Raw genomic sequence first — 14,517 nt, 5'->3', positions numbered from 1 at the left:
ACCTCACAGAAGATGGGAAATAGACATCATCCCCAAGAACCCATATCAATGCTCCCCAGCAGAGAACCCGTATCAATGCTCTTGACTTAAGTTTGCTCAGGAAATAAGTGTTCACCTGTCGTCTGTTTGATTAATGAAATCTACAAATGTTAGAAATAGTAAACTTGCTGGCTCTCTTTGAACCACAGCTCCCCAGTTCTTAGGGCACACACGACTCACTGAGGGACCCAGCTTCTTTCTCCAGCGGAATGGGCTGAACCCAGAAGGTTTGTGTTTCTAACAAACTCCTCATGCCACAGACCACAGTTAGAGTAGAAGGGGTTTAGATAATGAGTGTTGGACAATTGTTCACTAAGCTTTTGTTTTTACAGCTATTATTCTTAAACCCAACAGGGGCCTGGGTGATTATCTCTTCTACCACCAAAATTTCCACAAAGTGTGTTCTGGGAGAAGTGAATTCTTTAAGATGCTTAAGTGAGTGTGGTGGAGATGCTGCAGGAGGCAGAGACAAATGCCAGATCAAAAGTAACAGACGAGAAAGGCAGAGAGAGCTAAAGAAAGCTGGATGTTTGTAGCATTGCCATATAACAGCCCTCAGAAGTCTTTCTGTGGAAAAAAAAAAAAAAAAACATGTAGCCACCATTGCTTCTGGACCCCCTCAGCCCACTTAAGTACCAGACTACTTGATCTGTGTGATTTTGTTACTTTCTTTGAAGTGGTTTGACACAATGTAAAATATTTAAATGCAGTTTAAAATATTTAAATCCAGGTGCCAAATACTTTAAAGATACTATTCATGTTGATGATAGCAAATAACACTAATAGCTAACTAGCATCTATTACTTCTTTTAATATGTGCTGGACTCCACACATATTAAAATGCTTTCATGTATTCTCTCCTTAGTCATCCCAAATATCCACAAATACATTGGTTAGCATCTCTATTTCCCAGTGGAGGAACAAAGGCTTAGGGAGTGCCGAAATGAATCAGATGCTGTGTTAGTCCTAGCCTGACCTCTGCCCATGGCTTTCACCAGTGTACGGCTGGCTACTTCCTTAGGTTCGATCCTCCATCTCCTCCAACCCATAATGGGTGAGTAACTCTGAAGACCTGCAGAGAAGGTCAAGGGGCCTCAGGCACTGGCCCCAAATACGTAAGTTGCACCTTTCTGATAGATGAGAAAATCAAACCTCTGCTCATTTGGGTTCTTAACTAGAAAGGACACAGAAAGGTCACCGTCCTCCTTTATTGGTCAGTGTTCATTATGAAGTCATGATGGTGTTTTGTCTGTCAGTATTTCTGGCCTCTGTTTATTTGATGCTTATCACTCATGTGTATAAAACCAGCCCGGGGGTTAGCATTTCCTCTATGCTCTAACTTTTCCTTTCTCCTGCCTTTTAAAAATTTTTATTTATTTCATTTTATGTTTACTGGCAATTTGCCTGAGTGTAGTAGCATGTATGTATGTATGTATGTATGTATGTATGTATGTATGTATGTGGATCATGTCCACACAGTGCCCATGGATGCCAGAAGAGGGCCTCAGATACCCCTGCAAATGGTTATGAACCACCATGTATGCATCAGGAATCAAACTTGGGACTCCTGGAAAAGCAGCCAGTGCCCTTAATCACCCACCAAACCATCTCTCCAGCTGTCCCTCCTCCTCTCTCTTCTCTTTGTGCATGAAGAGCCCACAATATTCTACTTTGGAAAAATATCAACAGTCCGGATATCTCCCTCTATCTCTGGAGCATGCTTCCCAATTTGACACCTAATGATGATATGTGTGTGTGTGTGTGTGTGTGTGTGTGTGTGTGTGTGTGTACACGTGTGTGTATATATACATATATGCATTTACGTGTGTGTTCATTCATCCTACAAGCAGGAATGGAGTTACCATAATATTAGATGTAACTGCTTACTGCATGCTGGGGGAAAAAAAAGCCCCACTAAATTCAAAAACACCTTCATAAGCCAAAAGTGGAAGTTGCACATCTAAGCTTCTGTGAGTCGTGGTATAGACGTGGCAACTGCCAGATAGCTTGGAAACAACAACTTCAGCAGCTTCCTTTGACATTCTAAAAAGAACAGAAAAAAACAACAACCCACTGTGGGCTTTGCTTAATTTTCAAAAATAAAAACTAATCTCTCCTAAAGTGAAAGCAAACAAACCAAGACACAGAAGCAGGAGGGCAGGTGCTCTCCGGAAGACAGAAATAAACCGCGTGAAGATGCGTGTCGGTCTTGATAAGATGCTGTCCTGCTATGCTCTGGGCAGACATGTGCTAAGAATGGTAGCTGAAGCCAAAAGTCAGTCATGTAAATAAATCACTGGCAGAGATGTACTCCAGAGAGCAAACCTCTCTTCCCAGGCACATGCAGACACTTGCTGACTCTCGCCTCCACACACCCTGCTTGCTGACCCTCGCCACCACACACCCTGCTTGCTGACCCTCGCCACCACACACCCTTATTGTTTGGACAATGCTTGAAGGAGTCCTCACACTAAGGTTGGAAAACTCGAAAATGGAAAATTGTCATTATGAATAACAAAGGAGCCAAAGGTAGGTGTGGCTTCAGCCCTTCTCACAGATCACTAGTTACTAGTGATCTCTGCTGAGGGACTATTCTGATATGACCTACAGACAGACATGCCATGTTTCCTAGCCTTACCGTTTACCTAGAACAGACCATTACCATCACTGTTAACTTTCTAATGAAATCTCCTCACAGATAATGTTAAAGTCATTATTGTAGTATTTAAAAATTGAAGTATAAGTCCAAGTTAGGCAGAAGGAATCGCTGCAATGCTCCTATTGAGAAGGACCAATGGGAAGATGGCTCCAAGACACCAGCTTGAGCAGCACAGAGGGGACCTTCCTTGATCCTGCCCCACCCCAACAGAAGATGAATCTACACCGCCCATCAGTGCTACCCTCTTCTGACAGCATGTATAGCAGCCATTTCAGTCCTTCAGAAGCCTAGTTCACTGCACCTCTTATCCAGTTAATGGAGAAATTGCACGAGTCTGTGTGTCGCCTTTCAATGACTGTTCTCCTGAAGCTTACAGGGATCATGCAGAGAAGCAGACCACAGTTTGTATCCCAGCCTAGATAACTGAATGCTCATTCAATGCAGGTTGAGACCATCACCATAATACTGTTGGGCATTTTGACTGGAATGGTGCTAAACTCCTACCCTGCCTCCTGTCTTAACTAGAAGAAGAAACAAGACCCTCTTCAAAATGACAAGGACATACATGTCAATGGGACCTTCGGGGAGCACTAAGATTGAGCCTAGTATCCTGAATACATGGTTGAAGATACTAACTGCTATACTAGGCCCCTTCCCCCTGCCAGTCCATCAGAGAAAAGTAAAATATCAGCCCTCTCATAACAGGGTCCCTCTTGAACATCTCAAACACTTCATTAGCTGGCTCAAAACTGCTGAGATGGCTCAGTTGGTTAAGGTACTTGCTTGATGACCTCAGTTCAATCTCTAGACCCCTCCTGGCAGAAAATTACTCCCAAAAATTGGCCTACAGTATCCAATGCCATGACATGCTATGGAACACGCTTGTGTAACTTGCAGACTCAGCGAGGAGACCTGAGCTGACTGGGTAAAGTCTACAGACAGGAGCAGTAGAAACAGTGATAGGAGCTAGGTCTGTCCTAGGATTATGTCCATGGGCAAGCAGGGAATTCTACAACACAGAACTGGAAGCTGGGGGCACAGGAAGAAAGCCTGATGTGTCCTCAAGCAAAGCCCACAGGAATAGGGAGTCCCACAACTCCCACAAGAAGCTAGAGATGTAAGCAGGAGGTCAAGGTACCTGACACTCAAGGGAAACTAAAGATGGAGTTGCAAACCCTAAATACAAATCCTACAGAGATAACATAACCTCAACTCTACTATGGCTTAGTCCTCTCCTGAAATGGTAAATACATCCACCAAAAAAGAACAATGATGTAAATTTTAAGAAGACAAGAAAGAAACAACCAATAAACTAATTCTTGATGTCCAAGCCCCAGTATAGAAACACACACACACACACACACACACACACACACAAATAAATTTGAAAGAAATTCCAACACTAGTACAGGAGGCATTGAGAAGAGATAAGATCACAAATTTATAGTTAAAACACTAAACATGTAGAACAAAGAAAATATATTGAAAACTGCAAGATAGAACTACTCACTTACATATAAAGGAACAGTTGATACTCAGCAGAAACCTTAAAAGATAGGCAGGGGTAGCGTGATATAGTTCAAGCTCTGAAAGCCAATAATTGCTAACCCGGATTATCACACCCAACAAAACCATGTTAGAATTGAAGGAGAAAGAAACTTTCCATGATAAAAACAAACGAAAGGAAATCATGACCTCTTAGCCATTCCTGGAGAAGATACTTTAAAAGGTTAAAGACCCCTCTGGGCTGAAAAGAAAGATAAATACTTCCAACAAACTACAGGAAAGAACAAACCACATGAACAGCAGTTACACAGAGGAGGAATACAAAACCCCCAAACACTGCAAAACCAAAAGAAGGGGGATAAGATTTAATATATACCTTTCAGTGACTATAAATATCAATTGTGTCCATTACTCCAATCAGAAGTCACAGTCCATGAGACTTAACTGAATGTGGTCCATCTATCTCTTGTCTCCAAGAAGTGCATGTATTCGTCAAAGAAAGGGTCAACTCAGGGTGAAAGTCTGGGAGAGGAATTCCAAGCAAATAGGACTAAAAAGCAAGCCACTGTTACTGTTGTACTGCATGACAAAATGGGCTCAAATTAAAATCAGCCATAAGATTCAAAGAAGGTCACTTCATACTGATTAGGAGAGCAATTAATCCATGAAGGGCGTGTTGCAACTTGAAACAGGGAACACACTGAGCACAGTGCACCCAAGTTCATAAAGTAAGTGCCACTAGATGGAATGACAGATAAGTCCCTGCGCAGTAAGATTAGAGGACTCCATTACCCTGCCCTCGATAAATAGCAGGCCAGCCTTGAACAGACACTTTCTAAAGGGACAGAAGTTCCATGATATCAAAACCAGGTGAAGACATAACAATAACAAAAGAGAAATTAGACAATTTCCCCTGATGATCATTGCTACAAAAATGATCATAAAATTCTTGCAAACCAAATACATGTACACATCAAACAGGCCACCCACCATGATCAAGTCGGCTTCACTGCAGTGGCTCAATGTGTACAACTCAGCAAACGTAAGACATCACAGAAGTAGACTCAAGGACAGAGATCTCATGATCGTCTTCATAGACACAGAAATGGCTTTTGACAAAATCCAGCATGGCTTTATAGCAAAAGCCCTGAAGAAGCTAAGAATAGGAAAACCCCCAACACACTAAAGACTACAAGCGCAAACCTCTAGCCATCAGTACACCCAATGGGGGAAGCCCAAAGTATTTTCACTAACCTGGTAGAAGTGCTCGCTTTCATAGAGAGCTTAAAGTATTAGCTGAAGCAATAAGACAGGAAAAGGAAACAAAACAGATGCAAACGAGAAAGCGAGAGGCTGAACTGCCCCTAAGACTTTATCGGAGATCTATTAGAGCTTTCAGCAAAGAGTCAGGATGAAAAAAAATGTTCAACTTCACTAGAGTCATGAGCAAACTAAAACATACCTACTCCATTGCCCTAGCCAAAATCACAGGCATTAAGACATTGTTCATAGACATTAAGGAAATGAACAGTAACAAACACTGGTGAGGTTGGGAACGAAAGGCACCCTCGTGCACCGTTAGGGGAAATGTAAAGTGGTCCAACCCCTGTGGAAATCGCTATGGAGGCTCTTCAGAAAACCAAACATTAAAACCACCCAGTAATCAAGCCTGACCGCTCCCAGGTATCTACACAAGAACTCCAAGTCCACACATGACAAAGACACTGGCATGTCCATAGTCACTGCCACTCTGTTCACAACAGCTGAGCTGTAGAAGCATTCTAGGTGCCCACTAACAGGGAATGAACAAGGAAAGCCTTCCAGCCATATGGAAGCCTAAAGGTACCTCATCTGCAGGGACATGGGGGCAACTGACCAATAATCCTGTGTGGTGAACTAAGCCGGTCCCAAAACACAAACATCCATGTTTTCTCTCATTTTCTGGTCCTGGATTTTGCATAGATATGTAAAATCCCGGACATGACATAAATATAGAAAAGAAATTGTTTACGGAAGAAAACATATTTACTGTCTCTTCACTGCCAGTTATACAGCAATACACACCGATGGTGGTATGGAAAGAAATAATGCTAGTTTCTTAAGGAAAAACCCATGGATTCATGCCATTCCAGTGCAATGCTGAAACCCCTATTAATTCACCTTTATAATTTTTTTCAAATTACATCATTTATCTCCAAACACTATCTGTTGTGATAGATCTAGGAAATCCTGCCATTTGTGTCTTCTGATAATTGTGAGCTTTTTCTTCCAATAAGTGGCAATATGTGAAATCCAATACAATCAACAGCCAACTGTTTGTAAACATTTTCCTCTGAGCAGAAAAAATTAAAAACAAAATTTGAGATGATAAAATGCTGAGAAATGTGTAAACAAGTATAGAGAAATATAAGCATATTTTCCTTGTCTTTTGGTGTTTTGCAGGAAATGTATGTCAAAATGTAAGTAATAAATGTTTGGACTTTTTTATAAATTTATTTATTTTAACAAAAAGCCAGAAGTATACTTTATAACTTTCAGACAATTAAAAAAAGCAGACCCTACAGTTGAAAATAAATGAAAGAAAAGGCAAATGCTATGGAATATCAAGGGAAGCATAGAAAAAGGCTCATTCGCCAAAGCACAGAACAGTCCAATACATGCTGAAGAATACTTAGTAATCAGGAAAATGCACAGTAAAAGGGCCAGGCAGCACTCTTAAGAGAGAAGAGCTAAGAAGTTCACTGATATCAGAGTGGTAAGTTATGGGTACAGCTGACTTTAAGGCACACATTTTATAAGACAGAAGCTCAGCTCTGTGAGGTCCTCTAGGACACTGACAGGAGCACGGGGAAAGACTGTGGAGAAACTGTGATCATAATAAGCTGGCAGCAGTGGCTGCTCTTCAGAGGGCTGGGCTTAGTTCCCAACCAATACCCTCATGGTGGCTCACAAGCTGTGATTCCAGGTCCAGGGCATCGATCGCCCTTTTCTGGCTCCTGTTGGTACACACACCGAGGTATATACATATACAAACAATTTTTTTTTAATTTAAAGTAAATAAAAATAAAATCTTTCTCTAAAGTGCGAAATAAGCCAAACTACTATCAACATGGAACATTTAGTGTAATTAAGATTCATTTGACCACAAACATTACAAAATAGTTAGAAAATATTATAATGAGTGTTGACCTAACATGATTATAAATACAAACAAAGATGGCGCTTTTGTAGACTAGTTCAGGGAAACATTTTCTATGGCAAAAATGTACTGATGTTACCTATGCAATAGCAAATGAAAAATACCTTGAAAACACAAACAAGTAAGGAAAGCATAGAGCAATGTCTGAACTAGACCCCCAGCCTGCCAAGTCACCGGACACAGCCGCAAATGCCGCTTTAACAGGACGTTCAAGTGGGTTAAAAATGTGACCAGTGAGACCTAGGGAATCAGCCAAAGCTCAGTTCCCCTAGCAACGGGAGATAGGAAAATACTACTCTCAAACACATAATTCATGAAGAAATGTGTAGAAAAACAAAGGAAATAGAAGATATTGAAGATAGACAGACTGAGAAAATTAAATATCTGTTTACTTCAAACATTTCTTCTGTCCACATCTCCGTGGTCAGCCATATCGATGATGGGTTCCCTCTGAACCCACGTCAAGACCACACAGCCATTTCAGAGTTGGTGTCAGGCAAGGACAAAGCAGCCATCCCATGCAGAGGCAGCTCGCGGGACAAGGGCCTGTGTTGGGTGTTCTCTGTTCTGTGTGTCCTGGGCAGGAGGCCAAAACAGCTGCGGGGATTTGGGTGCAAGCCGGATGGCCAGGTGACCAACAGGGACTCTCTTGCCCCTCTAGGCAGCTTCTCTCAGCGGTACAGAACAGCCACGAAAATACACATAGTAGGGGTTGTTTGGGGTGGTAGTATTGTTTGTCAGTCTGTCTGTCTGTTGGCTGGCAAGGAAGGCTGAGGGAAGCAGTAAGGGAACAAAGTGAAGTTCCCCACAATGAGAGCACAAGACTTTATCGGTGACAGAGAAACTGTGTGACAGGTGAGCACTGTCTTCTAAGGTCCTCCAGAGTAAGGGGCAAGCCCTTACCTTCCATTATCATTATTAAATCCTCCTCAAGAGCAAGCAGCAACGGCGCCGTTCTTAAACAAAAGTGGGCCTTCAAACGGGGGCTCCGGGAGGGAAAAGGTTATACACATTCCTGGAGATACAAACAAGGTACTACATGGAGTGTTCCTGCTTCGTCACCCACCACCAGGCAAGAGCAGACAGAATTGTTTGTGAGCTTGTCAACTGTTTGACTAACCGATTAAAATTTTGCTGAAGGAATAACGCCCACGTGTGTCATCGTAGAGATAAATCTCAGGGTCGGAAAATCCTAGCTGCGACCCTGCTCTTCCTCCTCGAGGGACATGAGCTCTCACTGAGAGCTGGGCCTTGTCCAAAGGGGTCTTTTAAAACTCTCCAGATGGAGGTGTTGGGAAGAACAGGAGGGGGGCAGCAGAGGCTGAACCCAGGCATGGGGACTAGCAGGCAGGAGTGCAGCCAGCCATGACACGACAGACTGAAGCATGCCACAGCAAGGTGAGCCAAAGGATGTACAGGTTTAGAGTATGTTTACCTCAGCTGCTAGGGCTCCTTCAGTGCCCTCTGGTTGATCCTCTCTCTGCATGGCTTACACGCCAATCAAGTGTGTGTGTGACTTGGGAAGGGCTGTGATCTTCATGGATATTTTTGGAGAAGTGGATTGTTGAATGGATGCATGGGTGGTGGATGGACAGACAGACAAATCAACAACATGTTTTTCCTTCATGTTTCTTAACTGCAGCCATTCAAAAGCAATGTACTTGGAAAGAGAATTCACTAAAGGTGTTCCCAGCTGGCCTCTCCACACTGCACGTAAACGTCTGATTTGCCAGAGACACCCGCAACACACTGTGAAGTCTGGGTAGTGATGTCCTTCCCAGACCCACTACCATACCAAGGCAACAAGAATAGTTAATAGCAACTGGAACTCATTGATTAAAAATAAATTACCACAATTGGGTATCTGCAGGTTCGCCAGGGGGGTGTTCTTGCTGCTCTCATTGAGGCAGTACAAATCCTGAGTGCCGGGGCTGGATTTAGTCTCCTGGAGAGTCTTGAGCCACATGATGTCACAGGAACACGTGAATGGATTACCCGTCAGGATCCTACAGGGACAGAAACGCAACCCAGTCAGGCTCCCACTTACGTTTCAGCTTCACTAGCGTTCACTAACGATTACAAGCGGAAGGCGCGCTAGCCGCCAACCTTTGAGAGTCACGCCCACTTTGATGGCATGACAGTGCTTATTGTTCACCCCGTTATTTAATAACTGCTGCTCTGCTGTTATGTGCAAACAAAACGGTAGCGGCTAAAGATAGCAAGGAGATGCAAAACTTTGCGGAACATTTAGGGAAACAGATCTGAACAAACGCAGCCACGACACAGAGCATCTCATGGTGAGGGCGAGGTGCAGTTCCTGTACTTAAGTGGAGATGCCGATGGTGATCCTTTAGAGGCGTTAACATCCCATTTCTGACCAGACTAGAGACTTAAGAGTTCTTGCTTCGGGGAGGGAGCAGAATCACTTTTGTCTCCATTGAAGAGGAAATTAGAGTCAGGGGTCTGAGGCTTTGGTGTACCACATCAGGAGGCCATCTAAGTTTGCTATTCTGCACTGAGCCCCTACCCCCAGAGGTCTTTTTATCCAAGCAATAAAAGCTGAGAGCAGAAGCTGGAAGGGAGAGAGGCAGAGGACATATATTCGCATCCTCAGCCCAGTGAGGGTGTTGCAGGATGACACACTTGGGGTCCCAGGCTGAGCAGTCTACATAGGACAGATGTAGACAGACACACTGCCAGGCAGCCCTCAGCCATGCTATCTGGACTCCTAGTACTACAGTGTGTGAGGAGGAAAACAAAAACCACAGGGGGGAGAAAATCTTTAATGCTTATTTATAATGCTCAGTGGCCTATTTAAGATGAATCCCATTTATGATAATGAACCCTTAAATGAGACCATTTTCAATCGTTACATAGGCTGCCTAGCACTAACCACAATACTTAAGATTTCCTGAGGACAGGACCTGGCTTTGCAACATCATTTACTCCTGTGGTTTTCTGATTGCGTTCTAAGAATCTCAGAGATCCCTGGAGACTTTTCTGCGAGTTTCGTTGGGGGGAGTGTGGTCGTGGTAGACTGGTTTAATTTGTATCTGCTCGCCCATCTCCAAGTACCCCGCCAATATCAAAATAGGATTTGATGCTCTGAGACGCGGACTGTGAGACAGAAAAGAGGCCCACCCTTGGCTCAAGCTCAAGTTGCCCGAGACGTTTCCTAGAGTTCTGAGTACACAAATAACTGAGGTCTTTCTAAAATGACGCTATAATCAAATAAGCTAAGTGGGGGGGGGGGGGAGAAGAGATGCTTCAATGATAAAGCCCGGGGTGTTTCCATGGCCACACAGTTCTGGCAGAGAGCTGGTCCCCCTGAGTTGCTTAGGCACTCACCTCCTCCACTAAAGGACAGAATCCTAGACAAATCTCTCTCTTTCATTCTAACAGGTAACTCGCACATGGTCAACGCCTACTGAGTGTGTCGTTGAACAATGCCGTTAGTGGAATTTCAAACCGTGAACTGGAAAGCATCTAATGTTTTCATCCATCCAGCAAAGTTTATGCAGTGGCGCCCAACACCTTCACACGGAGCACCTTGTTCTGTGTCACATGGCTGCCTCCGAGGTATCGCCACCTCTTCCTGTGCTAGAAGTGCCAAAAGCACAAAAGAGGCATGTCCTCAATTGCATGTGTGAGCTAATGAAACTGGCCTCACAGACACAAGGTGCAGGTGAGTGGTTGCCGGAAGCTGGGAAGGGTGAAGGAGACAGCCTGGCGACTGGGTACAAAGCCAGTCAGACAAAAACAGCATTCTGCCATGTAGTAAGCTCACTGTGTTGACTACTGTGTAATTTATATTTCGTAATAGGTAGAAGAAAATATTTTGAGTGTTCAATATATGAGAATATATAATATACATATACATATACACCTCCCAAGGAAATATATAACTAGTGTAAATGTAAAGTAACTTAAGGAAGTAACACTAGTCCTTCAATTCCCTGAAGTTAGTTTATTCCAAATAATTGCCAGTCATCAAGACTTTCACCAAGTGACCCCTTCCTGCTTGCACACTTGTGACCTCTCTACTAGGGGTATCTGTATGATGTGGACACAGTGGAAGACCCTCTTTATAGGAAGATGCTATGTATGTCTTGTCCTGAGCGCCTAACCCAGTGGGCCCTCCTTCCTCTGGTGTTAATTTGGGGACCATGCCATCAGCCCCCCCCCCCACACACACACTCTTATCCAGTCTGCTAGAACAAAACGCGCGCGCACGACACGCGAAAACACACACACACACACACACACACACACACACGTACACTATTCTCAGAAACTAGACCTGCCTGCCAGCTCTGATGGATGTAACTATTTCCAGCAAGAAGGTTCCCTATTGATTGACGTAAAGTGTCCTGATCTTCTTCAAGCCCTGTGTGAATTGTTCCCAGGATATCTCTGTGGAGGTGGCAAGGAGCTGCTGACCTGGGACAGCCACTCAGACGTGCACACGCCTGCCTGGCTGTGGCTGGCACATGCTCACAGGCAACCTTCTCGGAGCATGCTCACAGGCAGCCTTGGAGGCTGGGTTTCCACTGTGGCTCCTCCTCTAGGGGATTTCATCCTAGGATTCAGAGCTCAAGCTGATTCTTACCCCATCACCACCTGGAGCAACAGCTAGGGGAGGACAAGAACCACCCCAGATGGGAGCCAGAACCAAGGCTCAGTTCCATCTCTCTGGTGTCTTGGGGCCATCAGGCCCTGGAACCTGCTTCCTCTAGCCTGAGCTGTGAAGCTTCGTTAAGAATCCTCAGTTCCCAGCTTTCGATGCGTGATGACTCCTGCCCACCCTATATTCCTGACTTCCCCAGTTTTTTTTTTTAAGTGCCACATTTAAGTGGATTCTTCTTCATGATATCCAGAGCCCCGTCCCTCAAGCCCCTTACACCTTGGAGTCCCCTCAAGCACCTGACCACAGCGATGGCAGCCTTTCCTATTTGCCTGGCGGTGATTACACTGAGAACTGAGCATCTCGGAGATGCTGGCTGTTAGCTGTCAACACGGTGCTCGACTGGGGCATAACGATAAATAATCAAGCAGAGGGCTGAACCCAAAAGAACGGCTCCCAGAGATGGTGGGTCTGGGAATAACCTCTCTGCCAGGGTTGGCTCTACCCAAGTCTATACTGGGCTGACGGACAAAGCTGGAAGGGTGTTTTATCCACTGTAATTTCCTCTTTGACAAATGTGCTTTATTTCAGGGCTTGCATAAAACAAGAGCCAGATGAGAAGAAATATAAAGCTACTCTAACACAAAACTCCCTGCTGGGTTTTCCCCCTCTTTTCCATCTATTAGAAAATAAATTATTTATGTGAAAATAACATTCAGCTGATCATAATGACATATAAAGGAGACAGGGATTGTAATCACCCAATTGGGGCAAAGCTAGAGAAACCATTTTTCAATAATTTTGATGCAACATACACTTGCAATGGCACTCATTCAAAAAAAGAAAACATACTTAATTATCCTTCCTTTTGAAAATTTCCTCCCAAATGCCAGACAAAATCGTTACTTACAGGTCAGACAAGTCAAGGTGGCGGAAATGTCTCCTGGACAAACTCGTCAGCTTGTTTCGTGTGAAATTACTGAAAGAAATCAGATATGTTAAGTGTAACTTTAAAGGTTATGATTTAAGAATGATATGTTCAGATAGTGGTTTTGTTTTCAAAATGTAATTTTCCTGGACTGGGGTATCCATCTTACTTGGAGCCAAACTGTGTCTTTTACATGAGAAAATAACTTCCGGGGTCCCTGCCTCTCTTACAGTGCTTGTGCACTATGAGAGAAGAGTGCATGTTTCTCAGAGTTTCTTTTTAATATCTTTGTTTCACCCAAACGTTTATGTCTCATGTATCGATTGAAAGTCCAGTTCTCGGCCTGGTTGGGCTCCTGATGATTTGAGCATTTAATTGAGGGAATATGTAATGGAAGAGCACATTATAAGCCCGTGAGAGGAGAAAAAAAAAAAAAGGTTCTAAAACTAAGAGGCATCCTGAACATTTTTGAGGTGTGTGACAAATAAAACCTGGGCTAGAGAGACTTTCGACTGTCTTTCCTGGAAGGAACACACCTGCTGACCGAAGCCGCCTGCCTGGTGGGACCTTTTACATGTGACCTCAATGAAGGAGTAGCTCCAAGAAGAGCCCAGGGCGGAACACTGGGGAACAGGGCATGTGTCAGGCTTTGTCCTGAGCTCCCCCGAAACACAGCATCTTTATATTTAAACAAACCAGTGGAAAGATGCTCCATCTATGGGAGGGAGGAGAAAAGCCAAAACCTTATGAATTTCCTGGTGTGTCCCAAATGTGTGTGGCTTGTAGTGTGAATGATTGTCTCCTGTGATCCTGGCAGCTGACTTTGTTTACTGTTTAATATTTACTTGAAGTTCCTGAGCCTCTGGAAGGGTGTTTTTGACAAGTAACAAAAGTGTAAAAATACACAGCCATGCCCACAGAAACAGCCAAGACCCCCCATCCATGGGCTCCTGGCTCCTCAAGTGGCCCAGGCAGGCAGGTGTCTAAGAAGACCTTCTTCAGTGACAGTAACCCTGGCCCTGCCCTGGCCCTGAGGCCACAATGCTGTCAGGCCAAAGACATCTCAGTCATCTGCAGGAGCTAAATCACAGACTGACAGGGTTAGCTGGTGAAAGGGGAGAAGGGTACCCGGGATGAAAATATAATCGAATCCATCAGGAAGTTGTGAGACATGCCCACATAAGCCTTTTTCTTTGGGGACATGAATTTAGAATGGTTTCTGTGGAGCAATATGGCACCAAAAATCTCAGCCTGTCTTTAAGGCTCAGGTGGGTTCATACAAAGCCCAGGCTTCCTGGAAAAAGAAAAGAAAAGAAAAAATATCTGTTCTTCTCACTCAAGATAAATAAGAGGGGTACAGGGGCAGGAATGGAGGGGAAGGGAGGGGAAGGGGAGAAAGAGGGGAGGGAAGGGAAAGTGAAAGAGGGGGGAAGGGAGGGAGGGGAGGGAAGGGAAGGGAAGAGAAAAGCAGAGAACAGGAGGGAGAGAGAAGCAAAAAGAGGGATGAGGAAACTTCCCCCCATCAGCTCCGGGCTGCCCTATGAAGCAGCCTCTCCCCCCCC

The 14,517-nt window shown here is 44.2% G+C and overlaps 1 protein-coding gene across 6 annotated transcripts in view; it reads right to left on the bottom strand.

Annotated features, from left to right (window-relative positions):
- Ntrk2 (neurotrophic receptor tyrosine kinase 2) overlaps positions 1–14,517 on the bottom strand; it is a 318,758-nt gene that overhangs the window by 267,442 nt on the left and 36,799 nt on the right. For all 6 annotated transcript variants that reach the window (XM_021215214.2, XM_021215218.1, XM_029547603.1 and 3 more), the window contains 2 exons: positions 12,938–13,006; positions 9,255–9,409 (listed from right to left, as the gene is read on the bottom strand). In XM_021215214.2, the coding sequence (XP_021070873.1) occupies positions 9,255–9,409; positions 12,938–13,006 (224 nt within the window). The remainder of the gene's footprint in view (positions 1–9,254; positions 9,410–12,937; positions 13,007–14,517) is intronic.

Source organism: Mus pahari, chromosome 16 (assembly GCF_900095145.1).
Source record: "Mus pahari chromosome 16, PAHARI_EIJ_v1.1, whole genome shotgun sequence".
Taxonomy (NCBI): domain Eukaryota; kingdom Metazoa; phylum Chordata; class Mammalia; order Rodentia; family Muridae; genus Mus; species Mus pahari.
The sequence above is the reverse complement of the archived record's forward strand: the minus strand, read 5'-3'. Positions and strand labels throughout refer to the sequence as shown.